The sequence below is a fragment of the Talaromyces atroroseus genome, assembly GCF_001907595.1.
Source record: "Talaromyces atroroseus strain IBT 11181 chromosome Unknown scaffold_3, whole genome shotgun sequence".
In the NCBI taxonomy this organism is placed as follows: domain Eukaryota; kingdom Fungi; phylum Ascomycota; class Eurotiomycetes; order Eurotiales; family Trichocomaceae; genus Talaromyces; species Talaromyces atroroseus.
In genome coordinates, this window is record NW_017971435.1 from 422,598 (window position 1) to 450,466 (window position 27,869).

A 27,869-nucleotide genomic window follows, 5' to 3' on the forward strand; every position below is an offset into this window, starting at 1 on the left:
AAGAAAATCTATGTCATTTCGCTCTCCCTTGTACCAAGCGGCGGCTTTCCGGCTCCCCAGCGCTAAAGCACATAAAAAACCAAAAATCTATTCGCATGTATAGGGTAGTAGTCAAATGTATTGTTACAGGCGATGGTTTCCCCGTTCCTTGAAGCTCGAGTTCTCTATACACTCGAGGATCGCGATGCTGGGGACTGGCATGGGTGCAGCGTCGTCGCTTATTTGGTGCTCTCTTGGAGGTAACTGTTGGCAGTGTTAGCAGAGGCCCGTCTTCACGGGTGTCAACAGCAAGCCTTACGTGATGAGGTCGTTGCGGTCCTTGCCCTTCTTGAGACCACCGAAGGCCATCTTGGTTCCGGGAATGAACTTCTTGGGGTTCTCGAGGTAGTTGAACTATTGCAGTCAGTACCCAGGTTCGACAGCCGCTGTTGGGCCGAGAGGGACATACCAGAGTGGTCTCGTCCCAGGTCACACCAGCCTGACGGTTGGCATCGGTGTAGGAGTAACCCTCAACGGAACCGGTCTTACGACCGAAGAGTCCGTGGAGGTTAGGACCAATCTTGTTGGCACCACCCTCCTCGACGGTGTGGCATTGAGCACAACGAGTCTGAATGACATACGTTAGAGTGAAAAGTTTCCTCAATTGGCCAGGAATAAACTGCAGTCTTACCTTGAACAGGTTGGCACCCTTTCCGGCGTCACCTGGTGAGCGAAAAAAGCATTCCGCGTTAGCTGATCATTCGCGCAAATAATCGGAGGCGGAATTGTGCAATTCATTTTGAAACACGGGAAATTTGCCATCGCATAGCCGGTGCCATTCAGCATAAGAGTCCTGTTTTCACACGACAAATGGAACCACGCAATTCCTATCCTCTCAAAGGCCGGTTTTCATTTGCCTGCGATGGGTCCCTGCACCGCGTCGAAGAAAACTAGTCAGGCAGATGGAGACGGAAAGAAACGCTCGGCATCATCGGTGAACGCGTGATTATTTGGCAAGGCGTATGCGATGGCTCATTTCCGGGTCTTCTCTCTCTCTCTCCTCGATGGCCGGACAAGAAAGCACTTCAGTAAGCTTACCTGGGGCGAAAGTGGCAGCTTCCTTAGGCATTGTGAATTGTGAATGTGAAGAAAAGAAGCGAGATATAAGGAATATACTCTGGTCTATAAAGCAGAAGACGAGCGAGGATGTTTGGGACGATGGATGAGGAAGATGAGAGTGGTTGACAGCTGGCAAAACAAGGAAGGGAAGGAAAAAAGGAAGAAATTCGCCATGCTCGAACGGGCTTAGCATCGAAAAATATGACCGCAGCGGCAAAGCATCCGCCAATCAGCGGGCGGCTAATTGTCGGCTGCATGGCGGTCGGTGACAACCGGAAGCTGCGTCTACATGTGCTATTAGCCCATTACTGCTATTTACTGCATGCTTTCTGCAAGTTAGCAGTACAGATTGGTAGTATGTATCTACTTGTACATCATCCGAAGACTCATACCGCAGTGAACATTTATATATATTCCGCGACGCAGCGCATTGTTATAACATAACAATGACGCTCGTGACCTCCCGCGCTGTCCAATCGCCTGCGCCGGATTAGTACTCACCCGATCCATCCGACGTCACATGATGCGCATCGGAAGGGCTCGGCCAGCTCACCGATTCCTGTTAGAGCATGAGAGAGCGCGAATTTTTTTTTTTTTTTGTGCCTACTGCCAAGCCAATTGATAAAAACTTCTATTATAGTACATCAACAACTACACTGTTCGGTCTGAAAGCTCACCAAATGCCAAACCACTTCTTCACAACCCGCTTCTCCGTCTCCTCGCCGGCAGCCACAGGAGCAGCAATAGGCGACTGGTCGTCCTCGACAACAGGAGACGCCGCTTTCTCCGGCTCCTCGAGCCCATGAGCGATGCGATACTGGCGACGCTTCTCGGCGTCTTCGATGCGCTTGTGCCGGTTCTCGCGCGCAATCATCGACGTGTGCTGAACGTGCATTTTCCACACTGATATGGCTTGCGATATGGTGCTGATCGGGTTTGTCAGTAGTCCCGACCATGGTGGAAGAAGATGTGCAAAGGCAGACGTTCGTTTGAAGTTTTCCGTAAATGTGAATGTTGCAAGGGAGGTGAGGACGCCCTATATATATATATATATACAGCCCAATTAGTATACTCTTGTCTTTTTTTTTTCTTTTTTTTGGTTAATACCGCCCCGGATTAGAATGGATGCATACCATAGAAATCCACACATGGATCCATCGCGTAGTTAGGAATTTAAATAGAACTGTTCCTTCTGCAGGAAACATATTGGGATACCGCTTGGTCTTCCGCTCTTCCTTTTCCTTGGCTGATAACGGACGGCCGGGGTAATTGAATGGATCTCGCACATTCTGACTGACAACCTTGCCATTGCGTGTTTGTAGGACGCGACGAGCGGGGTGAGATGGTGGTCTGAATTTGTCCGGTTGCGCGAGAGTTCGTGGCTTGTCTTCGGCTGCTCGCCGTGCTGACGACGATGAAAAATTGCGCCTGGCATATCGCAGTGTATGCGAGGGAATGCCGCGTGGGAGAAGGAAACGGGGGATGTTGGATGTGACGGCGACCTTCATTTTTGCTTTAATGGACTTTTTCTGGTGATATGCTGTTTGGCTGTTGACCTTCCCCCTAACGTGAGAGAGTAGGTCGTTCGACGGAATAATCTATTTACTGTTTTCTTCGCCGTTCCGGTTGATCACGTGACCGTCTTCAAATACTGCTTCTCTCGCAGTATCTTGACATTGGAGTGGTACACTCTTGCAACTATTTACAGTATTGACTGTGTCTATCATATTGCTCAAGACATCAGGCTAAGCGATTCTTCAGTTACTGTCCATGCGACGTGCGTCTGATTTCGAGCCAAATTCCATCGGCGATAATATATCTGTGCGGAATTACCAGACGAAATGCATGTGAATGCAATGCGTTCTCCTATCACGAAGCACTGCATACCTCTAATGAGTGGTACATATAAATCATTCGTATGATTACACTTCAGCTAACTTCGACACCTTCTAATCCCTCCATAACCTCGTCGCCAACTCCCCCCTTAGCTAAAACCAATTTGATTATTTTAGATATGACACTGCGCGATACGCCACCCCTCCTGGGTTTCCACACACCAGGAACATCCTCGTCAGAAATATGTGGGATGTCTGCTGCTGCTGCAGTGGCATTAGTAGCAGCACTCAGAGTGGCTGCATTTTCCGAGTCCGGGACGCCATGTTGAGTCAACCGCGAAGGCGGATCGATAGTGCGAATAGAAAGAAGTTTCAAATTCGCATCGCTGTTTTCTGCGTCTTGCTCGCGACCAATGGAGACAGCCAGCACAGCATCCGCTACCGATATTTCCTCGCGCGTTGGGTCGAAAATCACATTGCTGCCCATGGATGTGACCAGTAGAGTGACCGGTGGACGAGCCTGACGTCGTCGATTATTCTTGTTTTTTTGTTTCAGGGGAGATGATTCCGGGCGCGGATAGAGGTATTCGGCTAGGTTCCAATCGTCCTCGAAGAATGGATCTTCTTCGCCTTGCGATTTGAGCTTGGGCAATCGCGTTGATAGCAGGGCCAAGTGCGTAGTCAACGAAAGTAGTGGTAAAGGGTAAGATTGAGGTGGAGATAAAAGCAGCACCTGTTGATAGTACAAATCTGTGAGTCAACACCACGAAACCCGAGGGAAAAAAAAAAGTAGAAAACAGACAGAACAGAACATACGTCGATATAGAGCCTCCAATGCCACCGCCGATTAATCACTAGTCGACCTTTCAAGCCTCCAACCATCTTATTATCGCGATTATCCTCGTCATTGCCAGCATTACTCGAACTAACCAGCGATTCTCTCATCATCTCAGACAAGAACACAGGCAGAGCATCATCGTCGCGAAAACCCGGAATCTCAATGGACATCTGCACCCAGGAACCCTGACCAGGCGCTGCGCGACTGCTCCCATCTCCCCCATCCTCATCACCACCACCACCTCCACCAGTAACATCATCTTGCTCCAATTCCTGCAACTGTCTCAAGTCAAGCGCATCCGTCGCAAGCGTCTTCTCCAGCTCCGCCTTCACGCCAACGATAGCTTCAGAGCCATCCGCAAACCCGATTCGCGCGCTCCCGTTCGTCCCCGGAAGAATGCCTGTTTCGGCGCTCAAGAGTCGGAATTGAGTGGGTGAGCGTCCATCGGGTCGAATCGCGCCTTCGGGCGATGAAAGGGAGGCATAGAGGTACGAAAGCTCAGCGGGCGAGATGTGAGGAGTTTGGGATGCAGAGGTTTGTTGCGCCAGCGGCATGGTTGCAAAGGTCTCCTTCTTTTTCTTCTTTTCTATCTGTTCAAATCACCAATATGTTGTGTAAAGCTCCCTCTTCACTGCCGGTGCGTAACCATGCAGTGAAGCCGATGCAAAAGATTGATCGGAGCGATTCAAGGGCTGTGAGGTGTTCAATTTATGTAGGATCCAGATGGTAGAATTCGTATTTGTGTCAACAGACTAACATCGGGTTTATGATTGTGTGAGAAGATGAATACATCGTGTCACCGAATTTGCCTGAGCTCGAGTTGATAATGAATTTTGAAATCCTATCGGAGAAGTGGGTCCAGAGAAATCGTCGCCGCCTTAGGCACCCACTACTCTGGATACTCACGAGACGATGAACTTTTCTTTATATTTCCAAGTCTAAACTTAAGAGAGCAAGATAAATGGAATAGTTAGAATAAATATTATGTGCAGGCAGGATATTCACTGCCACATATGTAAAATATATAATTACAAAGTTATAAGAACTTGAGAAACCAAGTCAGTCACAGGACAATAACGTCCCTCATGCTCACAGAGCAAATGATGTATCCGAGGAACACATCGACTGGCCGTAAGAGGTGATATACAAAGAAGTGAATGGACAGGTACTGAGACAGGACGTAAGGAAAAGGATAGGGCATATATAACTGCCCTCTTCAATGAAAGGACGCTGGTGAGCAGTGGTAGTGACACAAATCAGTGTGAGATGGCGCTATGCATAAATGTTTCTCGCGTCTAGCGCGGTAAGGAATGAGATCTGCGGGTGAAACAATAAAAGAAAAGAATATAAACAGAATAGGGTATGTAGAATGAAACAAATCAAGACACGAGGGGGTGACTTTCAAAAAGTTTAAAAAGGGGTAAATGGTACATCTATATGTGGCTGAAAGGGGGTATGCAGATATAAAATGTGAAAAATAACAGCAATGAAGAATTCTGCTGCAAAACAAATAAACGGGAAAATAACCGCCGATAGAACCCTAGAAAAATGATGAAGGAAAAAAAAAAGAGTCCCGGGAAAAGGAAAAATATATATATGAAATCAAATCAGTGACCGTACGCCATTCCTCTATACCGTGTTCTTTTTTTCTATGCTGATCCGGAGCCGATGCAAATGCGTTGGGGAGAGGGAGGAGGGAGAGTGCGAAAAAGCAATGACGAGTGGTTCGTGTCAACAAAAAATTGCCTGTAGATAAGGGATACGCCCTCTATCTGTACGTAGACCCAGACAGAATGCTGTTGGCAACGGTGCTAGCCCACTCTTGTTCTCCGTATGGGGGAGTCGGCCACTGTCGGTTAGAGGTCTCTCCCTTCATCTTCGAAATTTCTCCTGGTTTGACAGGCGTGCCCTCATACTCTCCGAACGAGACTCCGTCACGTTTTGCCGATGGCGAAGGAGTAGGATAAGGGTTCAGGGTACGCGTCGACTCATTGATCATATTGGAAAGGCGATTCTCTGACTCATCATCGTAATCCTGTGCAAGGTGTCTCGCAGCCTTATCGGCCGAATGAAGAACCTCGTCCAGCAACTCATCTTCCTCCTCAGGGGTTTCGTAACGGTGAACTGGATGGGATGTCATTTGCAGAGCTCTGCGAGTTCGGCTAGAGATTGGTCCACCAACACTTGGAGTTGGGCTCTCAGTCATCGAGCGCATAGGCACTTGTGGAACTGATTGCCGCTTTGAAGGCGTTTGGTTAGGGACTGAGGTCAGCTGGGGTGGGGGATTTTCTGTAGACAAGCCATATTTCACACTCTGAAGGGTCTTCTCGATATCGGTGAACTCGCCACTTTTTGCATCGACGATGTTTGAATCCAAGACGACCGACGAGCGGTTAGGCCACGGTGAACATCCAACGTTGGCTTCCACGTCATAGTTGGCTGCTGCGGCAGCTTGGTTGCGGCCCGACAATCTTCGCGCACGCTTGCGGAGATGAGAAAAGAAGCTTTCCTTCTGCATTGTAGCATTTGTGCCTCCACTAATTCCGTTCAGTGCACGCTCTGCCTCCTGTCTATGAATATCCGCGTAGTGGTTGCCATTCGAATTGACAGAAAGCTGACGACCAATCTTCTTTGATTTCCCAGCATCGGCTTGTTGAGCGGCGGTTAGATGAGCTACGCTGCTGCTATTGGCCTGAGCAGTGACGGCATTCGAAAGAGGTGAGACTGGTCTGATGGAGGGAAGAATCGGCATTGGTGCACCATTGGCCCATGTAGCTCGCTTGGCTGAACGACCCTTAGGGGCCTGTACCTCGGGAAGAGTATTGTAGGATACAACTGCTGGTCGTGCTGATGTTTCTGGTTCTACCATGGGAGCAGGGCTATCGGTTCGCATCACCAATGACCGTCGGAACCACGAAGGTTTTGATGACAATGTAGGAGATTCAATGACCTCTTTGGTGTTTGGTTTGAAGCTCTTTTCTGACATCTTGCGGCCCAGGAGTCTTGAGGTTGATGACTTTGGTCGCAGTGGATCAACCGCGTCGGCGAAATACTCGTGCTCAAGGGCTTGAGTAGAGGTTGGTCTATTACGGGGGTCCCACATCAAGCACCATGTCACGAAGTTGCTCAACGCTTGCGGCCAGTGAGGGCCTTGTAGAATGCTTGACATAGAGTGAGGTGCCATCTTGAAATTCAAACTTTAGTTGGAAGTAGATTTGAAAAGTTCTCGCAATTAGAACATACCTTTGGGAAAGTGAAGCCAAGCTTCTGCGCCAGTTTGTTACCCTCACGCCATTCACCGCCGCCGACCTTGGCCCCTGACTTCGTGTACCAGTTACCGGGGCTACCCATAATCTCACAAATACGCCATACTTGATCGACTTCATTGACACCAGGAAACAATGGCTTCAAAGTAGCGATTTCGACTGCCATTGCACCCACGGCCCATATATCAACAGGAGCTGAATATTCACCAGCACGCAACAAAACCTCTGGGGCACGGTACCACCGGGTCGAAACATATGTTGTGTATGGTGACTTCGAGTGTGTTTCACGCGCAAGGCCAAAATCGGCAATCTTGACGGTATAGGTGGGTGGCGTAGAAGGAGGGGTGACAAGATTCGAATACCGACTGAAGGTTGAATCATTCGGAGCGGATGTCGAGACCAGAATGTTCTCTGGCTTGATATCACGGTGGAAAAAATCGTGGGCGTGGATGTGGTCGAGGCCCGACAAGATCTGGTAGAGTATGCTTTTGACGTGTTTGCCTTCAAGATACTTGTGGTCTCTTGCCTTCATCAGTTGGTAGAGGTTGCCATCCATGTACTCCATACAAATATGCAACTTCTTGCTTAGCGGATCAAGGAAAATGTCAAGGGCGGGGACGATGTGAGTGTGATGGGGAAGTGTTCGAAGAAAGACGACTTCCCGGAGTTCCAGACAGGGAGCAAAGGACTCGAATGTCTTCTTCATAGTCTTGATAGCAACCTGTGCAAGTGTAAGTAGAGTGTGCAGTTTGATTCCAACACTAGAGGCCAGTCAACTGTTACTTACCATAGTTCCACGACGAGCGACGTTGGAACCGGCAGTACGTACTCGGGCAAGCACAACACTACCAAAAGAGCCATCTCCAACTTCTTTGATCACCTCGAATCTGTCCTCAAGAGTCATCGCGCTTTGCGATGTTCCTCTAAGGGAGTATTCGTGAGAAATAGCCATGGCTTGTTCCCTTTTCCTCTGCCTGCAGACGATCGAGAGAATATCAGTGGCCTGGGTTGAGTTAGCCCAGTCGCCAATCAAAAGTGTAAATGTCGGTCGGAACTTGCTCAGTGCTCACCTAGAAAGGAGAATCGGGTTATATATAGGGTAATTTGTCTTTTTTTATGACTTGCAACAAGCTCAAAAGGACTCCGTCTTCATCCTTTGTAGGTTCCAAGCTTGAAAGGCAATTGAGAGGGTTTGATAGAGGCGATTGTTGTTATGCAGGAAGAATAAACGGTATGTGTGAAACACAAGAGTGTAGTAGGAAAGAAAAACAGCGAATGAAAGATTCTGTAGACAGGAACAGCGTGCGATTAAGGTTAAGAGAGTGTGTAATTAGTTGGTAAATGCAGATGCAGACGGTGAAAAAGAAAGTACTTGCGCAGGAGAAAGAGGGGTGATGCAGGTCTAGGTTGCTGCGAGGTCAGGATGAGATGGAAAGAAGATCTTGGAACAGAGGTTCCACGACGGCGGAAACGGATCGGTAGCCGTTATTGAGCTAGTAAGACTCAAATTGAGTGCGGAAGCGCCCCCCTGGATGAATAATACAAGTAGAAAAACAACGATAGTACTAGTGTGTGCGTTCTAGGACTAATGGGATATAGGACCGGGGCCGTGGAGACTGGGAAGGTGTCAACGGTTTCAACCTTTCCCAAGACGGAGGGCAAGACTCGCACGGATCAGCTGTTGGAGCGCAATTTTATGAAAGAACAATTCGGGAATGATCGCGCACGGCAGGCGATCATACAGAAAAAGTCGGGGAAACGCGTGTGTTCGTCTTGGTCCTGGTTGTCCTCTTTTCACGCGAGTTGCGGCGGCGGGGGAAGGCTTTATGGGGTCGAGAGAAAGGGTGAATTGTCTGCCAAGTCAATTTGCACGCAAAGACAAGTTGATAGACAAGCTTTAGACGGAGAGATGCGGTCGACGTGTTTGGTTACAAAGCAAAAGTCAAAGAAACGAGCTCGATCACTAGGATAGAAGCAATCCAGGTCTCGGCTTAGTTAGCAGAGTTGGGGCCTGAGAGGGGTTAATTCCAGTTCCAATTGTTGTTGACGAGCGAGAGACGCGGTAGTGGAAGGAGCGTAATGGCCTAATAATAGGTCCACTGCAAGGCAGCGGGAAAATGAGCACTGAGCACTGAGCAAATGAGTAGTGTGGGTGCTGGTCGACGGTTAACTCGCTCTATCGTTCGTTGGCTCAAAATTGACGGTGAGCGAGGCTAAACGGCGCTGGTAAGGTAGTGGGACAACCGCCCAAGACAGTGGATCGTGGGAGGAGGTTTGGCAGTGAGCAAAAGACGGGGTGTGCCGGAGCGGTAATTAACTGGCGGTGGTCAATGGTGACAGTTTATATTAGGAGAGGGTATTCGGCGATCGGTGCGGCATCAGCAACGGTCGCGCCGCGTAATGGCAGGCACTATGGCTGAAAAGGAGTCTGTCTGGCTATACACAGCAGAGTGGCCAGCACCTAAGGGGCTGGGAGCAACAGAAAGTCTCGGTGTCTGCCATGAAGATGAAGAGGGCAAATCAAAGGGAAAGTTGACGGTGGAGATCAGCGAACGCGCTGGCGGTCGCCGAGGAAGCTGGGAGGAGAAGCGATTGGGATTGGGGGTTGCGAGGTTGGCCCGGAAAGTGGGCAGACACAAAGAAGGAGCTGCCGCACTATTCGGGACTAGCACGCGCCTAGCGTTCCTTGCGCTAGCCGTTCCAAGAAGGTACTGATTAATACGTCGCATAAACATAAAATATGCACCTTACTCAAGCCGGCAAAGGGTCCATCGTCTACAGAAAAAAAAACTGAAAAAATTGGATTGAAAAAAAAAAAAAAGAAAGGGAACCGGACACAAATGGAAAAACAAACAAACAGTGCAATGGCAAGGTTCAGACGGTGTCCCGGAAGCCCAGGGATGTGGATACATACTGGATATTGGATACTGCATACTGCACAGCAGAAAGAATTGTTAATTGGAGGGCTAGTCCGGTGTTTGGCATTGATTCCCCCGGACTTAGCAAACAGTGATATTAATAGCCAGGCGTCTCTCCATAGTAAAGGAAGACACACATTTATACAGAGACGATAATGCTACATGCTGTGATGTATATTATAGTATTGCAAACGGAGCTGGGACGAGTTTAATTAGCTTAGAGCTCTTTCTACGCTTCGCACCGCCCCGTACCAGACCCACACATTGTGCTTTCCACTACCCCCACTTGGTGCCTGTTTTCCGCCGTTTCTAGTGGCTTGGACGGGGCTTTTCTCCTTAGTGGCGGTCACAGTCGAATGGCGTTTGGGGCAGTGGATCAGCTAGCCCCCAAGGAGGCTAGCCTGCCCATATCGAGCCTATCACCACGCCGTCAGCTTATCGTATGTTGCCTTAGGCTAGCAAGGGGCGCTACGGGGACTACCCAACCGCAAAGGGCTTAGCCGAACTTTATCGAATCGAAAGTATCCAACCATGCGTTCAGGGGGTTCCCGTTAACTTCTTCGTTTTTGCTCGTTCGTGCTACCGGGCCATATTTTACGACATTCATCGGAAGAGCGGACTAGGCTTATAACCGTACGTTGCTGTTCCGACTTCCGGCCGCTTCCTTGTGGCTTGGAGTTTCGTCGAGTTGGGCCGCCGCCGCGGTATTTAACAACGTAATTATTGTACGGAGGACCTTACAAACACGCGGTAGTTACGTACCTACGGAGTATACCAATACTCCGTAATTTCGAGGACTCCTTACGGAGTACCGTAGTCAGTCACATTTGCATGGACAGGAGACGTCAAGTGGTGGCAGCAGCAGGCGATCTGATCACATGCTCTCGATCATCCTATTTCACTCTGCTGAGGAATCGATCATGCAGTGACATTCCAAGTGCATGGAGAGGGAACTGAAAAGCACCGACAACCCCAAAAAAGGGGGCAAAAAAAAAAAAAGCAATCCCATTCAGGTAAGGCTAGATTGCGCTTTTTTTTTGTTCAGAATCGGTGACGGTCACTACGGAGTAGTTAGACTAAATGGGTAAGTCTAGAATAACGTAGAAAACGAAATCCGACCCAACCGCCATTGGCAGTCTTGGTCGATTCCCTACACTTTGCTCCGTGGATTTTTGCATTGCCGCGAAAAACGAACGACGGAGTGTTAACGTCAATGACCGAATGCTAACTAACTAACTAGTTATACAGTGCTGACTTCCATGCGTCGAATGATGAATCATCTCGCTGACTGGAAGTGGATGTGACGGAGACGCCCGCGTATCAACGTCTGACACGCCAAACAGATACCCAACTGGCTGCCCTAAAAGCAAGGCATATCCCACGCCTGGGATTGATTCTGAGCAAGTCAGGTAGATATGTCTGTGTGCGTAATCAAGATGTAATATAAATTCGTAACCCCATGTTGAATCATGTTATGCATGAGATGGGCGTCTGCAGAGGTAGCTCAAGCCGATTTATCGGGTCTATCTCTATCCCTACCAGTCATGATCGGATCTTGAAGACGGCATCCACAACTCTACATACTCCGTACTCCGTAGAGCAGGAATGATACTGCCTCTTGACTCTTGAGTGACTTACTAGCACTGTTAGTCTGCTACCTAGAAATCCAAATACTCGATACTAGTAGTTAGTCAAAGAGTTAAGTTAAGAAAGTGAAAGTCATATTTGTCATTGATGATCAAACTTACAACGCCCAAGGGCCCAGACTCTGCACTTATCAATGATTGACCAGTCGCGTGATTAGTAGTGCATGGCTTGGATACTTCAAGTCAGCCTTGAGTTTTGACTGTCCATGTCTATCAGACGAGTTACACGAACAGAGCGACCTCTGCTCGCAGATCTTCACTTTCCATTTTTGCCCGCATATCCAATTTACTGACTCGCCGTCCTATCACAATAATCCAGGTTATTGGCTCATTGCCAGTGGTCAAAAAACCACGCCCCATACTCGGCATGCTGAGCAGGACTGCTTGTGATATGACGGCAGGGGAAGATGTGATTAGTCGCATGATGCAAAGTGTGTGGGTGAATGATTGACTGCCTTGGGCAGCATCGCAGAACCAACGCTTGACGTCCACGGGCTCCGCTCGGTTCCTGACTAATGCGGCCTGCCATTGGTACAGCCGCTTCGGCTAGCCTTTTGATTGGCTGGATGCTCTCACTTCCCCACTCTGTCTGCCTGAGGATATCATATTCATCCAACTCGAGCATTTCACTGCCATATGGTTTTACTCGTGACCGTTTTAAGCCGGATCACAGCCATTCTGCCATATATCCCTCTATCATGTAGCTTGGCGAGTAAATTATCTCGTCCTTTCCACCTAGGTATCAAAAGACGTTTTTAAACAATCAACCTGCACTCTGCCACAAAATGTCGTATCCAATGGCAAAAATTTGATTTTTCCTGAATGCAAACGCTCGACGGCGGACTGTTGCAGCCTCTTATTTATACTTCGGATGATTAATGCTGTTATTGATACTTCGAGGCTTAGAGCCGTCCAGCGTTATTCTCGGTTTTCTGCAGTACTACGCTGCGATAGTCTCTCCAGATTTTTGACTAAAAGTTGTGTACTGATACTTCACGGAGGAAGACTTTCATATGGCACACGCACTTTCTGGTGAAGGTAGTTCCAAGCTCTTGAGTCTCATGCGCACGTAGGTTATGCCTACCTTCCAATGGTGGGTTGAGCGATGGACAGAGAGCCGCACCTCCTAGGCATATATATCCAATCAACCTGGACATTTCCAACACAGTCCATTCAATGCCGACATGGACAAAAAGCAAACGATTAATTAAGCTGCAAAGGGATTCTAAAACAAACTGGATACTCCTCTGATCTATCTATAGACGACCATGGTATCAAGCTATGGCAGCCTTCGCTGGACATCTGCCAACAGTCTCAGTGAAGGACAATAGACTGTCAATGAATGAGAGCAATGCAACAACTATTCTCTATCTCTATGCCTTGATAGGTCGTATTATCAGGCATCCGGTGACAGTGAAGATTGTTATGGCTTTGACGGGAATGGCCGCTTTTTGTTTGCATTGTTACTCTTGTCTCCAGGTCACGTTGCCAGCAAACAACGCCCGGCAGGGCCTGCCTCTCCTTCTCTTTCTCTCCTCTTTCTCTCCTCTCCTCCTCACATCCCACCAGCACTCTGCTTCACGCATCGTCATCGTCTCGTCAATCTCTTGTGCAGAAGTCGTGCTCCTCTTCTGTGAGCTGAGCTGAGGCCATCTACAACCTTGCCAGCAACTGTGAGTATATAGTCCTCTGAGTTATATTTGTCTCAGTTCCATTCATCCATTCATCTCATGTTCGTCATCAAATATGGATGGCTCGAGGTCGAATATGAGCTGATCTGCTTGCTCTCATTGCCTTGAAGTCTACAGATATCTTGGCGGTTGCATTTTCCTCGCCATACTCCCCTGTATATTTGAATGTGCCTTCGAATGCACTTGGAATGCTAATTTTCAATAGTTTCTCTATCTTACTTCACAAAAAGTTGTACTCAACATGCCTGGTGGTTGGTCCCCAGAGACTGTGGAGAGGTAAGCGTTCTAATAATGCAATGTCAGTGTACAACGAACTGACTTTTGTCTCTGATCAGAGCAAAGAAAGCTCGTCTTCCTGAGCGGTAAGTAGCCAATTCGATAAACGACTCCAGCAAGTTCATCCATGCTAACAAATCTTTCCAGCATCAAGTGCTCCGGATGTCGAGTTCCTCTCCCGCAGTCTGCATTTTCTGAGTCGCAACTTACCCGCTTGAGAAGCAAGATCGCGATGCAGGGGCAGATAGCAATCTCGCGACATCTCATCCGTTGTAAAAGTTGCACTGGAGCTGGCGTGCCAACTGATATTACTTGTGCTCGTTGCCGAATTGCAAAGCCTCTTGACGCTTACACCAAAGCTCAGCGTCGGGACACCGATAGAGCTGTAGGTTTCATTCCTAGTTATTGGATATCTGATCAGCGACTAATGTTGATGCGTATCGTTAGACTTGCAAAAACTGCGTTTCGGAGCTTATGACGTCGGAGACTTGGAAAGATGTCGAGGAAAATGAAAATCTCGCCCAGGCTGCAGATGTTACTGATGCTGCTTCGTCTGTTATGGAGGTGAGTAATATGATGTAACGATCGCCTATGTGCGTGACTTCATCGCTGATCCACATCAGAGTACTGTCGGTGGTGTGCCGTTGCCATCGTCTACAGACACCGCCAGGATGCCTTCAAGCGTCTCCCGGCGTTCCCTCAACACATGCGCCGAAGACTACGAGTCTATTGCTGGTGGCGTATGGCTTGAAGATGATGAGCCAGCTGTAGTACCTATCCCTGTGGAATCCCACGCTCCAAGCCAATCCGTCAATTTCTCTGGCTGGAACGTTTCCAGCTCAACCTTTACTGAGGTTAGAAGAGAACGCCGAGTATCTCCTAGCGAAAGTGTCAGCACGCGAGGCAGTAAGGGTTGGGCCAAGGTAAAGGTATGTTCACTCAGCCCTTGTTCTTTCTCTGCCTGCGGATTGATTTACAAGGCAACTTTGCACAGTCTCATGACCCCCATCGAAATGCCCGTATCATGCGCATTTCGGACCCGACGACCAAGCCGGTGAATGAGGAGAGTAACGACTCCTCTCGCACGATCTCTGGAACTACGCTTAAGAAGAAGGTCCGTGAGGAGATGGGCGAAGCTTCTCAACAGTTTTCTTAATGCTCTTCTCCCTTTCCGTTCCCATCTTATAGCATTGGGTACCATGATCAGGTCGAGCACGAGAATTTGCCAAAGATGGAGGTGGCTTTCATTTCAAGGCTTTCAAGTTGGGAGACAGAGCAAGCGAATGTACCATGTTATTTCCATGCGCAGATACATACCTCCTAGGTAGATGTATTTCGCCTAAGGCTGACTTAGGGTTAGCCCTACGCAACGAATAGAAGATGAAAAAGACTCAATGCTGCATTCGCTGTGTCTACTTTAAGTACAAATAGAATATGAACCATAACATAACAATACTACAATACAATGTCCGTTGTCAGTTGTCAGCATCACCTCCGCATTTCCAGCTTAGCCTCCTTCTCTATGCTGGCTTCATGGGACATCATGAAATACTCAAACCCGGCCCTCTTGATGACGCCAGTCCACTTCAGCAACGGGACGCGTGTGAGATCGTCTCGCTTGCCCATCTGCGCCTCGAGATGCGACATCAGCTCGTCCACCGCGACGGTAACTCGCCCCGGATAGTGGGTGAAATTGATTTTGATTCCGGTATTGGCGGCGACGGCCGACTCACAGAGCCAGCTCGCGACATTCGCGGCAGGGATCATGTCCATACGCCCGGTCCAGCCCGTCGTGTCAGGCATGGCCTTGGTCATGTCCACAAAGTGTGCGAACAAATCTAGGAGTTCTTGGGGCGCAGGCTCGTGTGTCGTCGCGGGGCAGAATCGGTATATGGAGGCAGGAACCCCAAGCGTGGCACCAGCGCGCTCGAGAATGCGCTCACTGGCCCATTTCGTCGCTGTGTATCCGTCCGTCCCATCAAGAGGCGGCACGCTGTCCGCGGCCGAGACGGTGTCCATGCCAATGCTATTACCGCCAAACACGGCTGCAGTCGACGTGAAATGGATGGGTACTTTTCCTGGAGCAGCCAACTTGACTAGCTCTTTGGTCGGATGCACGTTGCTGGGTCGCAGAACGTTGTAGTTGTCCCAGAAGGAGCGCGCAGCGCCCAAGTGAAGTATGACATCTACCTGGCTCGCCAGATCGACAAAGTCCTCGGTGCTGAGCCCGAGCAGGGGCGCCGAAAGGTCGCCGGCGTGGCATCGGATCTTGGGAGATGGAAAGTTCAGTTTGGCGGGATCTCGAACAGCGACGCAGTGGATTGTTTCAACGTCGGGCCTGGCTACAAGTTGTGGGATGAGATGTTTAGCCAGGAAGCCTGTCCCTCCTGTGACCACGACCGTCTTGCCAGTCTTTTTCCCTTGAGCAGCGGCGCGAGTCTTGGAAGCCTTGTCGATGAACGAAGGGATCGTGGGCGGCGCAGTCTCGGCCTCCCAGTCGAGGGGAGCGACGCTTGTCGACTCATCAATCTTGTGCGCCATCTCGCTGAGCGTATTGGCGCTGACGAGGTCGATGAGGGACAGCGCAGTGTTGAAGGTGATGCGGATTTGCGACTGCAGGCGGATGATCAGGAGCGAGTTGCCGCCAACAAGGAAGAAGCTGGTTGACGGAGTGATCTCAAGTCCGAGGTCCTTGATGCTCTTGCCTAGGACCTCGCGCCAGACGCCGCGCAGCTGTAGCATCGTCTCCGTGAGCTCTGCATCCTCTTCTTGCACTGCCTGCGCTCTCTTGGGCAACGGCAACGCCTTGATCGCTTTCCGGTCAACCTTCGAGTGGTTCGAAAGCGGAAATTTATCCAATGGAATCGCCACCACAGGGACCATGTACTGCGGCACATCCAGATTACCTAGCAGGCGCTCCAAGAAGGCCGACTGATCTGCGACGCCGTGATTCGGTGCGAATACCACATGCGCGACCAGGAATTCGGGGTCGCCCTCCCGCAGCGTGACGACGGCCTCTTTGATCGCTCCGCCGGCCGCCGCCACGATGTTGCTCTCGATGTCGCTGAGCTCGATGCGCAGCCCCCGGATCTTGACTTGCGAGTCGCCTGCGATGCGGCTGTGGAACACCATGGCGCCGTCTTCGCGCAGGTGGGCAATATCCCCCGTCCGGTACATGCGTGTCCAGCCATTAGCAATGTCTTCGGGCGTCGCGAAGGGGTTGGGCACGAAATGCTTTTCTGTCAGCTCTGGGTTCTTGAAGTAACCAAGCGACACACCGGCGCCACCTAGACAAATCTCTCCGGGGCTTCCAATGGGCACCGGTCTCAACTCCTCGTCGACGATATAGGTATCGTAGTTGGGCAGAGAATACCCGCATGGAATACGGCCCATGCTCTCTAGCTCTTGCTTTTCGCGGTACGCAATCTCCATCTTGGTGGACGAGATCGAAATCTCCGTCGGGCCATATGAGTTGTAGAAACGCAAGTCTGGCAGGTCAAGTTTGGCAAATTCCTGAGTAACGGTCGTGGTCAAGGTCTCGCCGCCGCCAAAGGCCGAACGCCACTTTGAGGCGAGGCGGAGATTATCGCCTCCATACTGCATCCAGAGCATATACTCGGATGGCGTTGCCTTGGTGTACGTGATGGACTGTTCGTGCATAATCTTGGTGATTTCAAGCGGGTTACCGCGTGCGCTCCATGGGACGATGTGCACGCTGCCGCCGTTGGTGAGACCGGTGTATATCCTAGACGGTCGAAGGTCAGCATTTGTAACTACTGCTCAAAAAGCTAATGACAAGTTTGAGATTCTGAGGTGCTTACTGATCTGAGGAATGATTGAAGGTGAATGCACTCTGCTGCAGAGTGCGTTCGGCGCCTAATTTCCACATTTTCGTATAGCCCTCGATTTCGTTGCGCAGACCGGAGTGTGTGACCACGATGCCTTTTGGTGTACCAGTGGAACCGCTGGTGTAGAGAATCGCAGCGGGCGAGTCTGCCTGCGCAGAGTTTGTAATGTGAGTCGAAGCCTTGGAACCGACAGCAGTCACATCGATGACTTGGGCACCATCGACGCCGAGCTGCGGCACATCGTGCAATGTAGTAGCGTCCGCGAGGACTGCTGTCGGTTCACAGTCTTTTGCAACTGATGCTAGACGGGGAAGAGGATTGCGAAGGTCCAGCGGTACATAGATAGCACCTACTCGCATGATAGCGAGCATGGAACATACCCAATCTGACGCTGCTTGCTCGAAGACGAGCACTCGAGAGCCACTGCCGGCTCCCTTGGTGATCAACGCCTCGGCAATTGCTTCGATTCGGTCTGTCATATCTTTGTACTTGAGTTCATTGCCAAAGCCGTCCGTGAGGGCGATTTTGTCTCCATTCTCTTGGGCAACCTGATCGATTCGATGGGGCAGTGTTGCTGGCCATTCGGAGGTCAGGCGGGGGCCACGGCCAACCTGGATGCCCTTAAGGCGCTGTTCCTCGCCATAGAGAGGGATATCCTTCAGAGACAGTGACGGATCGGCGGTCAAAGTTTCGAGGAAATGGGTAAAGGTCTCAGAGAATAGGACCGTCGCCGTCATATCGTAGAGACTCTTCTGGGCCCGAATCATAACAACTGTGGCTACGGCACTGTCAGTCACGTCTAAGGTGATGTCGTATGCACTTTGGCTGTGGTCAGCTGTCTTGATCTCGAATTCAGTATTGCCAAATGGATGCTTGGTTGGGAAGCCCTGACGGTAATCAAGGAATGCCTGGAAGAATGGACTATACGATGAGGAACGAGCCACGTTCAACTCGGCCAACAGGACATCAAAAGGCACCCGAGAATTCTCAAGCGCTGCATAGTGGATGTTCCGAGCCTCGACCATGGCATCGGTGAATTGTTGATTGTTTTGGCGTCGGAATCTCAAGGGAAGTAGATTGAGAAAGAATCCAACGCTGCCTTGGAGATTGGGCTCGGAGCGGCCGGCATCAGCAACACCAATTGTCAGATCGGGTGCGTCCATGAAGCTGAAGAGCATGGATTTGAAGGCAGCCAGATAAAGATGGAATGGCGAAGATCCATTGGTCTTCGCAAAGGACTTGACTCGCGCTAGCAGGGCAGGCTCCAGTCGCAACTCTACTTGATGGGTATCGTATACCTTCATCGACATTCTGGCACTGACACGAGCCATTGGTAGCAGTGGTAAGACGGTTGGCGGGTTGCTCTCAGGATACATCTGCCGCCAGTAATTGAGCTGGTCATCCATCGCACCGCTCTCCAAGGCCTTGCGCTGAGCCACAGAGAACTCTGGGTATTGCCGCGGAGGTGCTCCGAGATGTTGGCCGTTGTAAGCCTTTTCCAGGTCGGCAAGGAAGACTTGCCAGCTAATGCCGTCCATGATAATGTGATGGTAATTCATGAGGAGAAAATGACTTGTTGGCGAGAGCGTCAGGAGAACCAGTTTCAGCAAATCGCCCGTCTCCATGTCCAGCTCGTACGATCTGATTTTGGCGTACTCAATCGCCACGTCTTCCTCAGAGTTGATGTTCTTACACTCAAGACGCAGTGGGGAGCTGGGCATGACTTTCTGGCTGGCCTCGTCTTCTGCGGTCTGATCGGCTACGAAACAAGTGCGCAACGACTCGTGTCTGGAGCACACAAGACGTATGGCCCTTGTCAGATCGTTTACGCGAAGTTCTCCCGTGATGCGGTAGTACGTGGCGACATTGTGTGTACTTTGGTCGGCGAGCAGATGTTGAAGGAACCAGTAGCGAGACTGCGCTAGGGAAATAGGCACGCTCTTCAGGAATTTTTGTGGTCGACGGTCAGGAGGAGGAGGGAATGCGTCTGCTTTCGCATTAGTCTTCTGAGATCCTGCGAGGGTAACGTCCTCATCGCCCACTTCGGAACCTACAGATGACTGCGCTGTCGACGGCATTTTAGAAGTAGGAGATGTAGATCCCGGCGTTGAACTGGATGTATTGGAACTCGAGCTTGATACCTCAGCCTGCTGCAGGGGAGGCACTTTCAGGTCCAACTTCCCAACGGGCTTCGCAACCTCGGCCTTTGGCGCATCAATGCCAGCCAGCACTGCTTGTGGCAGGAGTTCCAGCGCTCTCTGGCATAACTCTGTGGGTGAAGCTCCTCCGATAATCTTGAGCACTGGTATGTCGACCTTCAGTTCCTTCAAGAACCACCCTCGCACTTCAACCGCCACCAAGGAGTCGATGCCGAGTTCGTTGAGGGGCGCGTCACGGTCGATTGCCTGGTCACCAAGCTGCAATATGACCCCTAGTTTCTCCGAGAAACCATCTGGCAGGTTGTTAGCATAATGACTGGATTTTTCAACAACAGGTGATATCTTACCGATTATGACGTCCAGGGCTTCCTTTCTAGAAGCCACCTGGGCGAGTTGCTGGCTCAGGGGAAGAGAAGTCTTTTTGCGTTGATCCCCGGAGCTAGATTGAGTGCTGGCCTTCTCGATGATGCAGTGTGAAAAGAGGGGGTTGGTGAACCACGGCCCTTTAACATCCTCGTCTTCGCGGAAATGACGCACGCCCATCGTTACGACGGCCTCTGGAAGTTTCTCTTGGTCCTGAGGCTGTGGGAGGCCGGCTCGGATGGTTTCTGCAAATGCATTGCGTAGATCCGCCTCAGAGATGGGCTTGAGTCCAAGTCCGATCAACTGATCGCGGACAACTTGGGCTGCTGACTCGACATAGCCAATACCGACGACACGGCCAATATCGAAGGTAGAGCCCGCAAGGCCGCGCTTGCGTCTCTGCCTGGCCAAGCCATTCAGATATCCACATCCGGCAGCATATAAGGATTGACCGGCGTTTCCACAAACCATCGATACCGAGGAGAACATGACGAAAAAGTCAAGGTCGTCTTCGCTAAACGCCTCTTCGAGGTTGATCGCTCCCTCGACTTTGGGTCCAATGATCTGTTGCATCTTGTCTGCTGACATTCTTGCAAAAAGCGAATCGTGGAGGACCATGGCTCCGTGTGCCACACCGGCGATTGGAGGACAAGTGTCTCTAATAATCTTTACCGCGCTCTCTACACTGCCAATGTCAGTAACATCCATGGGGAGTACTTTGACGGTTGCGCCTGATCCCTGGAAAGAGTCGATCCATCTTGGATCTATATCAGGGCGTCTACTCGTCAAAATAACGCAGCCAGCGCCGTTTGATATCATCCATTCACAAAGCGATTGCCCAATAGCACCACTCAGACCAATGAGGGCATAGGTCTTGTCTTTGGAGAAGAAGCCCGAGACATTCAGAGGACGCACTTTGGTCTTCACCAGCTCGTCCGACGGCCAGCGGATGGCACTTGTTGCATAGTACTGAGTCGATGGCTCCTCAACCTGGCTAAGTTGGATGACCAAGTCTTGGAAACCCTCCTGAACAGTCGAAGTAGCCATTGCCCTCGTAACTGCATTCTCAAGCCGATCCGCCAATATTCCTTGATCGTATGAAAGAGGCAGCGAAGATTGAGGCTGGATCAAAGTGGATGCATCAACTCGCTTGCAACCAGCAGGCAAGTCCTGAGCAAGACGAGCTCCAAGATGCGTAGCCGTCAAGTCGAGATAGTGTGAAGGTTTTGCAAGGCGAAGAGTTTTCCGCAAAAAGTGTCGAGGCGTACGATTACTGATCTTGATCCACGCTGGGCCTTGCGAGTCGGCAACGCTTTCTGCTGAGTCATATGTGATGGTGAGACGAATATTTTGGCCTGAAATACGCCGCGACAAGGCGTCAACTAGGAGCTGGTCTTCCGTCGAACAATGCACTAGTAAGTGATCGCTCGAAGATAAGTTCTCAGCCAATGTTGCTGCTAGTAACTCGCTTGCCACAAGAACCAAGAGCTTTTCTGATGAATAGGCGATGTTAGGGATAGTCATTTTCGTGACTGGAGACTGCTTGTTAGTGTTCGCGGTCGACAGCAGCACAGTGGAATTCTCTGTAGAGTCATCTTCTCTACCAATAGCAACGAATAAGGAAGTGCCCCGAACGACCTGAAGTGCGTGTGCGCTCGAGGACTCGACTTTGATAGAGCTTGCTCGGTCATCAATTGATGCTACGTTGAATAGAGAGGCCGGGGATTCGTCGGATGGTGGTGAAAACGCGACTTTATCATCGCTGGATTCGACCATTGGCTTCGTGACCACTCGTCTGTTAGAGTTCAGCCTAGCGTTCAGGTCGCTATTGGCGACAATTCGAGGAATCTTAAGCTTTCCGTCCTCTATGAAAGCCTCGCGCTCCTTGGACCATAGAAGCGGCTGGGGTTCATGCTCCCACTCGTCAAGAGCATAGAGCTGCAGCAGATGCTCTGCGATGAGCTTCGAGATGTTGTCCTGCTGTATGTCCGCTATGTCGAGGTTGTTCAAGCTGACATGCGGCGCCTCTGTGCGCAAAGCGCGGCAGAAAGCAATACTTGCCATGTGGTATGGCTCGTCTGCCAAGGCACCTTGCGTGACCCATAAGATATTTTTTGCCAGTTCGGACATCCTTTTCACGCCCTCCATGTTGTCCTCTGTGATGTCCTTGAAAATTGGCGAGTCCAGGTCCACCAGGTTGATAAATGTGCTCATCGGATTCAAACTGGACGCCTCTTCCTCGGTTGGCAAGCTATCAAGAATGACAGCTTCTCCGCAAAAGCGTTGTAGGTGCTCTAGCAACTCTTCGGCCACCCGCGCAGTCTCTAGGGTACCGTTTCCAAGGATGACAAGACTCTCTATATAAATAGGAGCCGACTTAGACGTGGCGGACAACGGCCGGCGTAGGAACTGCACTCGTTCATCGACCGCTTGAGATACGACAACAGAACCCGGCCAGGTAATAGGACTAACATCATTGTTGATAGTGTCGATTCCCGAGAAGCCCGTTTTGCGCAGTATGGAATGCCAGCCGGCACGAGTTATGGTCGGTGACAATTTCCGACCATCATCCACGCCGAGCCACCAACCAGGAAGGACTCCAAAGATTGTGTTGGTGCGAATCACCTCAATGGGCATGGTAAGTTCCAAGATCAAGAGGTATCCTCCAGGCTTCAAGAGCTGTCGCGTGTGCGCCAATGTCGTTTCCAGTGAACGCGTCGCATGTAAACAGTTGGAGGCGATGACGATGTCGTAGGAATTGGGCTCGTATCCTTGGGCTTTTGGCGATTGCTCCACATCGAAAGTTTTGTATTCCATCTTGTCACTGTAAGCCTCGAAAAGTTTCTCTGCAAGGCCGAAGAAACCGACACTCAAGTCGGTGTACGTATACGACGACATGGCGCCTTGGATGCTTTCGAGGACCGCCTTTGTGGCTCCGCCAGTGCCAGCACCTGTGAGTAAGTAAGTAGGGTTAGAGCTGGCTTGCTACATATCTCGAAAGTCGTATGGCGTCTCATACCTATTTCGAAGATCTTCGCGTGCGGATAGCGATGGGTGATTTGCTTCATCATATTGGCCAAGAATTCATTCGCGACTTCTGCTCCCAAACTTTTCTTGTAATGCTGTTCGAGCATGTCATCTTTGATCATGTGCTCTAAGATGGTCGTTTCGCCGCGCACTGAGGCGGGCAAGTTGTTGCCCACAGCACGAATGATCTTGATATTGCCATCCTCTCGGTAAGGACTGATCAAGGTCTCGATGAATTCGGGGGTATCTTTCGACCATTCCCTCTTGATATGTGGATTCTTACCCTTGGAAACATTGAGGAGAACTGCATTCAGGGTTAATATTAGGTATATACTTGAAAGGAAGCCATAGCCCATCAGCTAAAACGGTGTACTTACTATGGTTTACCCAGTTCCGAAGGTGCAGGAAGTGCGACGGGCCGGTTTTCCAGTCTTCGTCAGTGAGTTCGGAGGCCCATTTGGAAATATAGAAGTAACAGAGCCTTTCGCAGACCATGCTCAGGTCAAGTTCGTAGGAGGAAGGTTGTTGACCATCCGAGGCGAGAGCCCCATCTGCCACGGCTGGAGCAAATTTCGTATGAGTGAACATGACACGGTCGTCTGACTCTGCCGCCGGAGCCAAAGGCTTGATCACCAAATCTTCGACCTGAACCATACTATGCTGGCCATCTTCACTCAGCAGCTCGATGAATCCAGAGAAAGCCTCCGAGTCTTCGAGCACAGAGTACACTGGCACGCGGGATCCAGCAGTAAGCGGCGAAGCACACGTTGCTGCGTTAACTCTGATGGTTCCAATGACTGTTGGGACGTGCAGGGCCCAGAGACGCTCATCCTGTCAAGTATGTCAGAATTAGCAGTGCTCAAAACAAATAGAGATCAGGACAGTAGCCTAGAGTTCCCATAACATATAGGACATTCTGCAGGGCGTGACCTACCGATGGCGATGTGTACGCAAGTATCGAGGCTTGGAACGCAACATCGAGTGTGCTAGGGTGAATCAGGTACCTGGAAGGTTCGGAATCCGCATAATTGTAAGAGTCTATCAGACCACTGGAGTGACCAAGCCGACGCTTCGTTGATGACAATGTTCTGAATGGACCTGTGTAGCCATACCCAAGCTTGGCGAGGAAGTCGTAGAATTCATCGCTGTCGACTGCGCGCAAGTTGTAGTCTTCCAGGGGTGTGCAATATAGTGCGTCCACATCTGGCTCCCCAAATACTATCTTCACCGTGCCTGCAGCATTTATCGCCATTTCTTGCTTCGATCCGGTGCTGGTGACGGCCAGTGCGTAACAGGAGAAGTCGGCAGTTGCTGTTTGATCTAGATGATACTGAATCTTAGTCAACGTGACCAGAGTCTCAACACTAGCATTGTCTGCATCATCAATGACAGTTGCTCGGGGAATCGACAAGTCATAGAGCTCATATGTCTTGACACTCTTCTCAGCCGCAAGAATCTTGGACGCCTCAAGTGCCATGGCGACATATCCAGCGGCAGGGAAAATCATCTGGCCTTGTATCTGATGCCCGCTCAGCCACGGCATCTCTGACACTTTAAGTATGTTCGACCAACGCATGTCTTGTGGCGTAGACTCGGGCGATAGGGTGCCCAGAATTTCGTGGTTTGTCTCTGCTCGTGAACGAATCTTCCTGGACCGCCGGGATTCGCTCCAGTAAGATTTCCCATGGTTCCATTGATAAAGGGGCAACCCTGTCACCAACCGTGGCGGCGGTGATTTTGAACCTGTCGCGGCCTTTTCATAGGCCTGGAAATCGACACCGTTGGCCCCAAGTTGTGTCCATACAAAGCCAAGGCCGTCTGCAAATGCCTCGATGTCGTTTTGGCCACGGCTCAGGACACCACTGTAGGAGAATGGCGTGGATCGGTCGTCGTTAACATTCTGTGCCACGGGGCCCTTGAGGGCAGGGTGTGGACCGACTTCGAGACCGAGATTCATTTGGTCATCCGAAGCGAATGCGTTCTGCACAGCCTCTGAGAACAAGACTGATTTTGTCATGTTGTCCCTCCAGTACTCGTCTTGAAGCTCTTCGACGGCAGTCATCGGCTTGTCACTGCCGCTCACGCTGGAGAACCAAGCGCAAGAGCTGCTTCGATCCTTTTTGACTCGGACTCCGCATGCTTTCAAAGCCTCGACATACCGGTCACCACATGGTAGCATATGATGGGAATGATAGGCCGTGTCTACTTGGAGCAGTCTCGCGAACTTCTTTTCCTCGTCGAAGACCCTTTTGGCATGAGCGATTGCATCGGCGTCCCCTGACAGAGTCACACTTGCTGGCGAGTTGTGGGCGGCGACGGCAAGCCGGCCTCTGAAGGTCCGTAGGTTGATGAGCTCGTGTGCGTCCTCCCACGAAGTGCCCACCGCAAGCATGGCACCCTTCTGGCCGTGGCCTCCATCGGCCATGTACGCGTATAATCCTCTGTAGTAGGCCACGCGAATAGCATCTTCAGCTGAGAGGAAACCTGCCGCATACTGCATAGACACAATGTCAGCATTATTGCATCAAAAAAAAAAAAAAAAAAAAAAAAATCGGGGTCATCTTGGGATATTAATGCAGGCAAGCGTACGAGGTATACGTACAGCTGCCCCAATTTCACCGGATGAGTGGCCTACAACAGTGGTGAAGTTAATTCCAGCGGCATGTAGAAGATCTACTAGAACAACCTGAATTGCGGTACAAAGAGGCTGCGATAACGCGGCCTCAGAAATGCGTGAAGTCTCTTTCCCAGCGAGAATTTGCTCTGTAAGGTTCCATTTGGGTTGATCGGCAGGAGGCAAAGATGCCAGAGATTTCTCGAGGTCCTGGAGTCTCTTGCGCACGAACTCAGAAGCGCGAATTAAGTGCGCGCCCATGGATGCCCACTGCGCTCCTTGACCAGTGAAAACGCCTAGTATGCGAGGGGCAGCGGTAGTCTGTCTGGAGCTTGCACGCACTCCCAGAGTGGTGCCCGGCTTCGTCTTGAGCGTTTCCAGCTTGGCATCAATCTTTGATGCTAACTGCTCAATTGTGAGCGCAGAGAAAGCTATCTTGAGTGGAAATTGACTCCTTCGCGCCTGTAGCGTCCATGCTAGATCGTAGGGGCTGATGTGACTGTTGGTCTTGAGATGTTGCGAGTAGGCTTGCAATTGTGCAACCAGGGAGGTCTCAGACATGGCTGAAAATACGAATGGTGTGAAAGTTGTGATATTGGAGCGAGTGGGAATTTCTGCCTCGCTAGGTCCGCGGTACTGTTCTAGGATTGCGTGCGCATTGCTGCCGCCAAATCCTATTCAAGGTTAGCATCTAGATTGGAGTATGGACAGGGCCACATACCAAAGCTGTTGACACTGACACGTCGGGGCACTCCTTCAGGGACTTTGGGCCAAGGCATCAATTCCGTCGGTACCTTTAGACTCTTGTAGTAGGGCTCGAGCTTTGGGTTCAGGGTCTTGAAGAGGAGATTCGGTGCGATGTATCCGTTCTGGATGCTAGCTGAGCCTTTTAGAAGACCAGCAAGACCAGCGGCACCCTCAAGATGGCCTAGTTGGTGACATAGTAAGCTAAGACTGATCTTGAATGTCTTGTGTGGTGGTGTAGCGCAGATATGGAACATTAGAAGGATAACCACTCACCAATCACGGTCTTGATAGACCCAACATACAAAGGGGTCTCATTGGCCGGGATATGACGACCGAACGACTCGTAGATAGCAGAGGCTTCTCTCGGGTCACCAGCTTGAGTTCCGGTACCATGGGCCTCAAAGTATTGAGGTCGATCCCGAGGATTGTTGACCGGGTCGAGGCCGGCTTTCTTATAAGTTGTATGTATCAAAGCAGCTTGCGCTTCTGAACTTGGCATCGTGAGGCCGGGGGTTCGGCCGTCTTGGTTGGTGCCTGTCTCGCGAATGATACTCTCAATGTGATCCCCATCTGCGATTGCGTCGCTGAGCCTCTTCAATATAACTGCAGCTGTACCCTCACCACTGCGAGTAACCGGAGTCAGTATTTCTCAATCATACAGAGACCCGAGCACATACCGAGCGTAGCCATCGGCATCCTTGTCCCACATGCGTGACCGACCTGTTGGCGAAAGCATTTGCAGCTTACTCTCTGCGATAAACTGCTCTGGGTTAAGAATGACCTGAGTACCACAGGCCACGGCAACGCGCGATTCTCCTGAACGAAGAGCCGTCACTCCCTGGTGCACAGCAATCAAACTAGAGGAGCATGCTGTATCAATAGTCATGCTGGGACCCCTCCAGTCAAACACATAGGAGACGCGGTTGGAGATGATGGCCCGATTAGACCCCGTGGCGAAATATTGTGGCATGGTATCAAAGTCCCTCACACCTTGATCCATCCAATCAACACTCATCGTGCCAGTATACACAGCCGTATCAGAACCCCTGAGCCCTTCGATTGTATGACCACCACTCTCCAAGGCTTGAAAGAAAAGAAAAGAAAAACATCAGCTGAAATCTTGTGTCCGGTCACGAATGTAACTTACCTTCATAGACCGTTTCCAGGAGTAGCCGCTGTTGCGGATCGATCGAGTCTGCTTCCTTGGAGTGAATGTTGAAAAAGGAAGCATCAAACTCGCGAATGTCTTCATCTAGCAGGTATGCATGTTGTACATTGGTGGTTCCATGATGAGCACCATTAGGATGATAGAACCCCTTTCCGAATCGATCTGCAGGGATCTCGAAGCCAAGATCACGAGGCTCTGAAAGTAGGCTCCATAATTTGGAAGGAGAGCTTGCAGATCCAGGAAAACGACAAGCGCTTCCTACGATTGCGATAGGCTCTGCCCTGTCGTTGGAGTGAGCCATTTCAACGCGATTATTGAAAGTGAAGTCTGATGGGTAGGGCAGCTAGAGTTGGAAAGAAAGACAGCTGGGAACTT

The 27,869-nt window shown here is 50.5% G+C and overlaps 7 protein-coding genes across 7 annotated transcripts, besides 1 other annotated feature; 2 read left to right on the forward strand and 5 right to left on the reverse strand.

The window, feature by feature from the left end:
• Positions 1–218: 218 nt before the first annotated feature.
• Positions 219–1,108, reverse strand: UA08_03192 (Cytochrome c; the record flags this gene model as incomplete). The annotated part of the gene is made up of 5 exons (XM_020265465.1): positions 219–243; positions 299–393; positions 449–607; positions 671–702; positions 1,078–1,108. 5 exons carry the CDS (start codon positions 1,106–1,108, stop codon positions 219–221), a joined length of 342 nt encoding a protein of 113 aa, XP_020121391.1.
• A 663-nt stretch (positions 1,109–1,771) lies between these two features.
• Positions 1,772–2,606, reverse strand: UA08_03193 (hypothetical protein; the record flags this gene model as incomplete). The annotated part of the gene is made up of 2 exons (XM_020265467.1): positions 1,772–2,134; positions 2,232–2,606. The coding sequence occupies 2 exons, from the start codon at positions 2,604–2,606 to the stop codon at positions 1,772–1,774; spliced, it is 738 nt and encodes a 245-aa protein (XP_020121384.1).
• Positions 2,607–3,027: 421 nt separating this feature from the next.
• On the reverse strand, positions 3,028–4,325 carry UA08_03194 (hypothetical protein; the record flags this gene model as incomplete). The annotated part of the gene is made up of 2 exons (XM_020265468.1): positions 3,028–3,666; positions 3,750–4,325. 2 exons carry the CDS (start codon positions 4,323–4,325, stop codon positions 3,028–3,030), a joined length of 1,215 nt encoding a protein of 404 aa, XP_020121385.1.
• A 1,214-nt stretch (positions 4,326–5,539) lies between these two features.
• UA08_03195 (hypothetical protein) lies at positions 5,540–7,989 on the reverse strand (the record flags this gene model as incomplete). Its single annotated transcript, XM_020265469.1, has 3 exons — positions 5,540–6,955; positions 7,015–7,758; positions 7,825–7,989. 3 exons carry the CDS (start codon positions 7,987–7,989, stop codon positions 5,540–5,542), a joined length of 2,325 nt encoding a protein of 774 aa, XP_020121386.1.
• Positions 7,990–9,449: 1,460 nt separating this feature from the next.
• On the forward strand, positions 9,450–9,752 carry UA08_03196 (hypothetical protein; the record flags this gene model as incomplete). The annotated part of the gene is made up of 1 exon (XM_020265470.1): positions 9,450–9,752. One exon carries the CDS (start codon positions 9,450–9,452, stop codon positions 9,750–9,752), a length of 303 nt encoding a protein of 100 aa, XP_020121387.1.
• Positions 9,753–13,533: 3,781 nt separating this feature from the next.
• Positions 13,534–14,724, forward strand: UA08_03197 (hypothetical protein; the record flags this gene model as incomplete). Its single annotated transcript, XM_020265471.1, has 6 exons — positions 13,534–13,568; positions 13,628–13,654; positions 13,716–13,953; positions 14,016–14,132; positions 14,192–14,497; positions 14,563–14,724. 6 exons carry the CDS (start codon positions 13,534–13,536, stop codon positions 14,722–14,724), a joined length of 885 nt encoding a protein of 294 aa, XP_020121392.1.
• A 332-nt stretch (positions 14,725–15,056) lies between these two features.
• UA08_03198 (hypothetical protein) lies at positions 15,057–27,795 on the reverse strand (the record flags this gene model as incomplete). The annotated part of the gene is made up of 10 exons (XM_020265472.1): positions 15,057–17,313; positions 17,390–22,889; positions 22,958–23,269; positions 23,343–23,796; positions 23,900–25,459; positions 25,568–26,253; positions 26,301–26,507; positions 26,600–26,949; positions 27,004–27,409; positions 27,474–27,795. The coding sequence occupies 10 exons, from the start codon at positions 27,793–27,795 to the stop codon at positions 15,057–15,059; spliced, it is 12,054 nt and encodes a 4,017-aa protein (XP_020121393.1).
• Positions 17,932–17,976: a repeat region (Identified by RepeatMasker using a combination of RepBase library and repeat library created with RepeatScout).
• Positions 27,796–27,869: the final 74 nt, after the last annotated feature.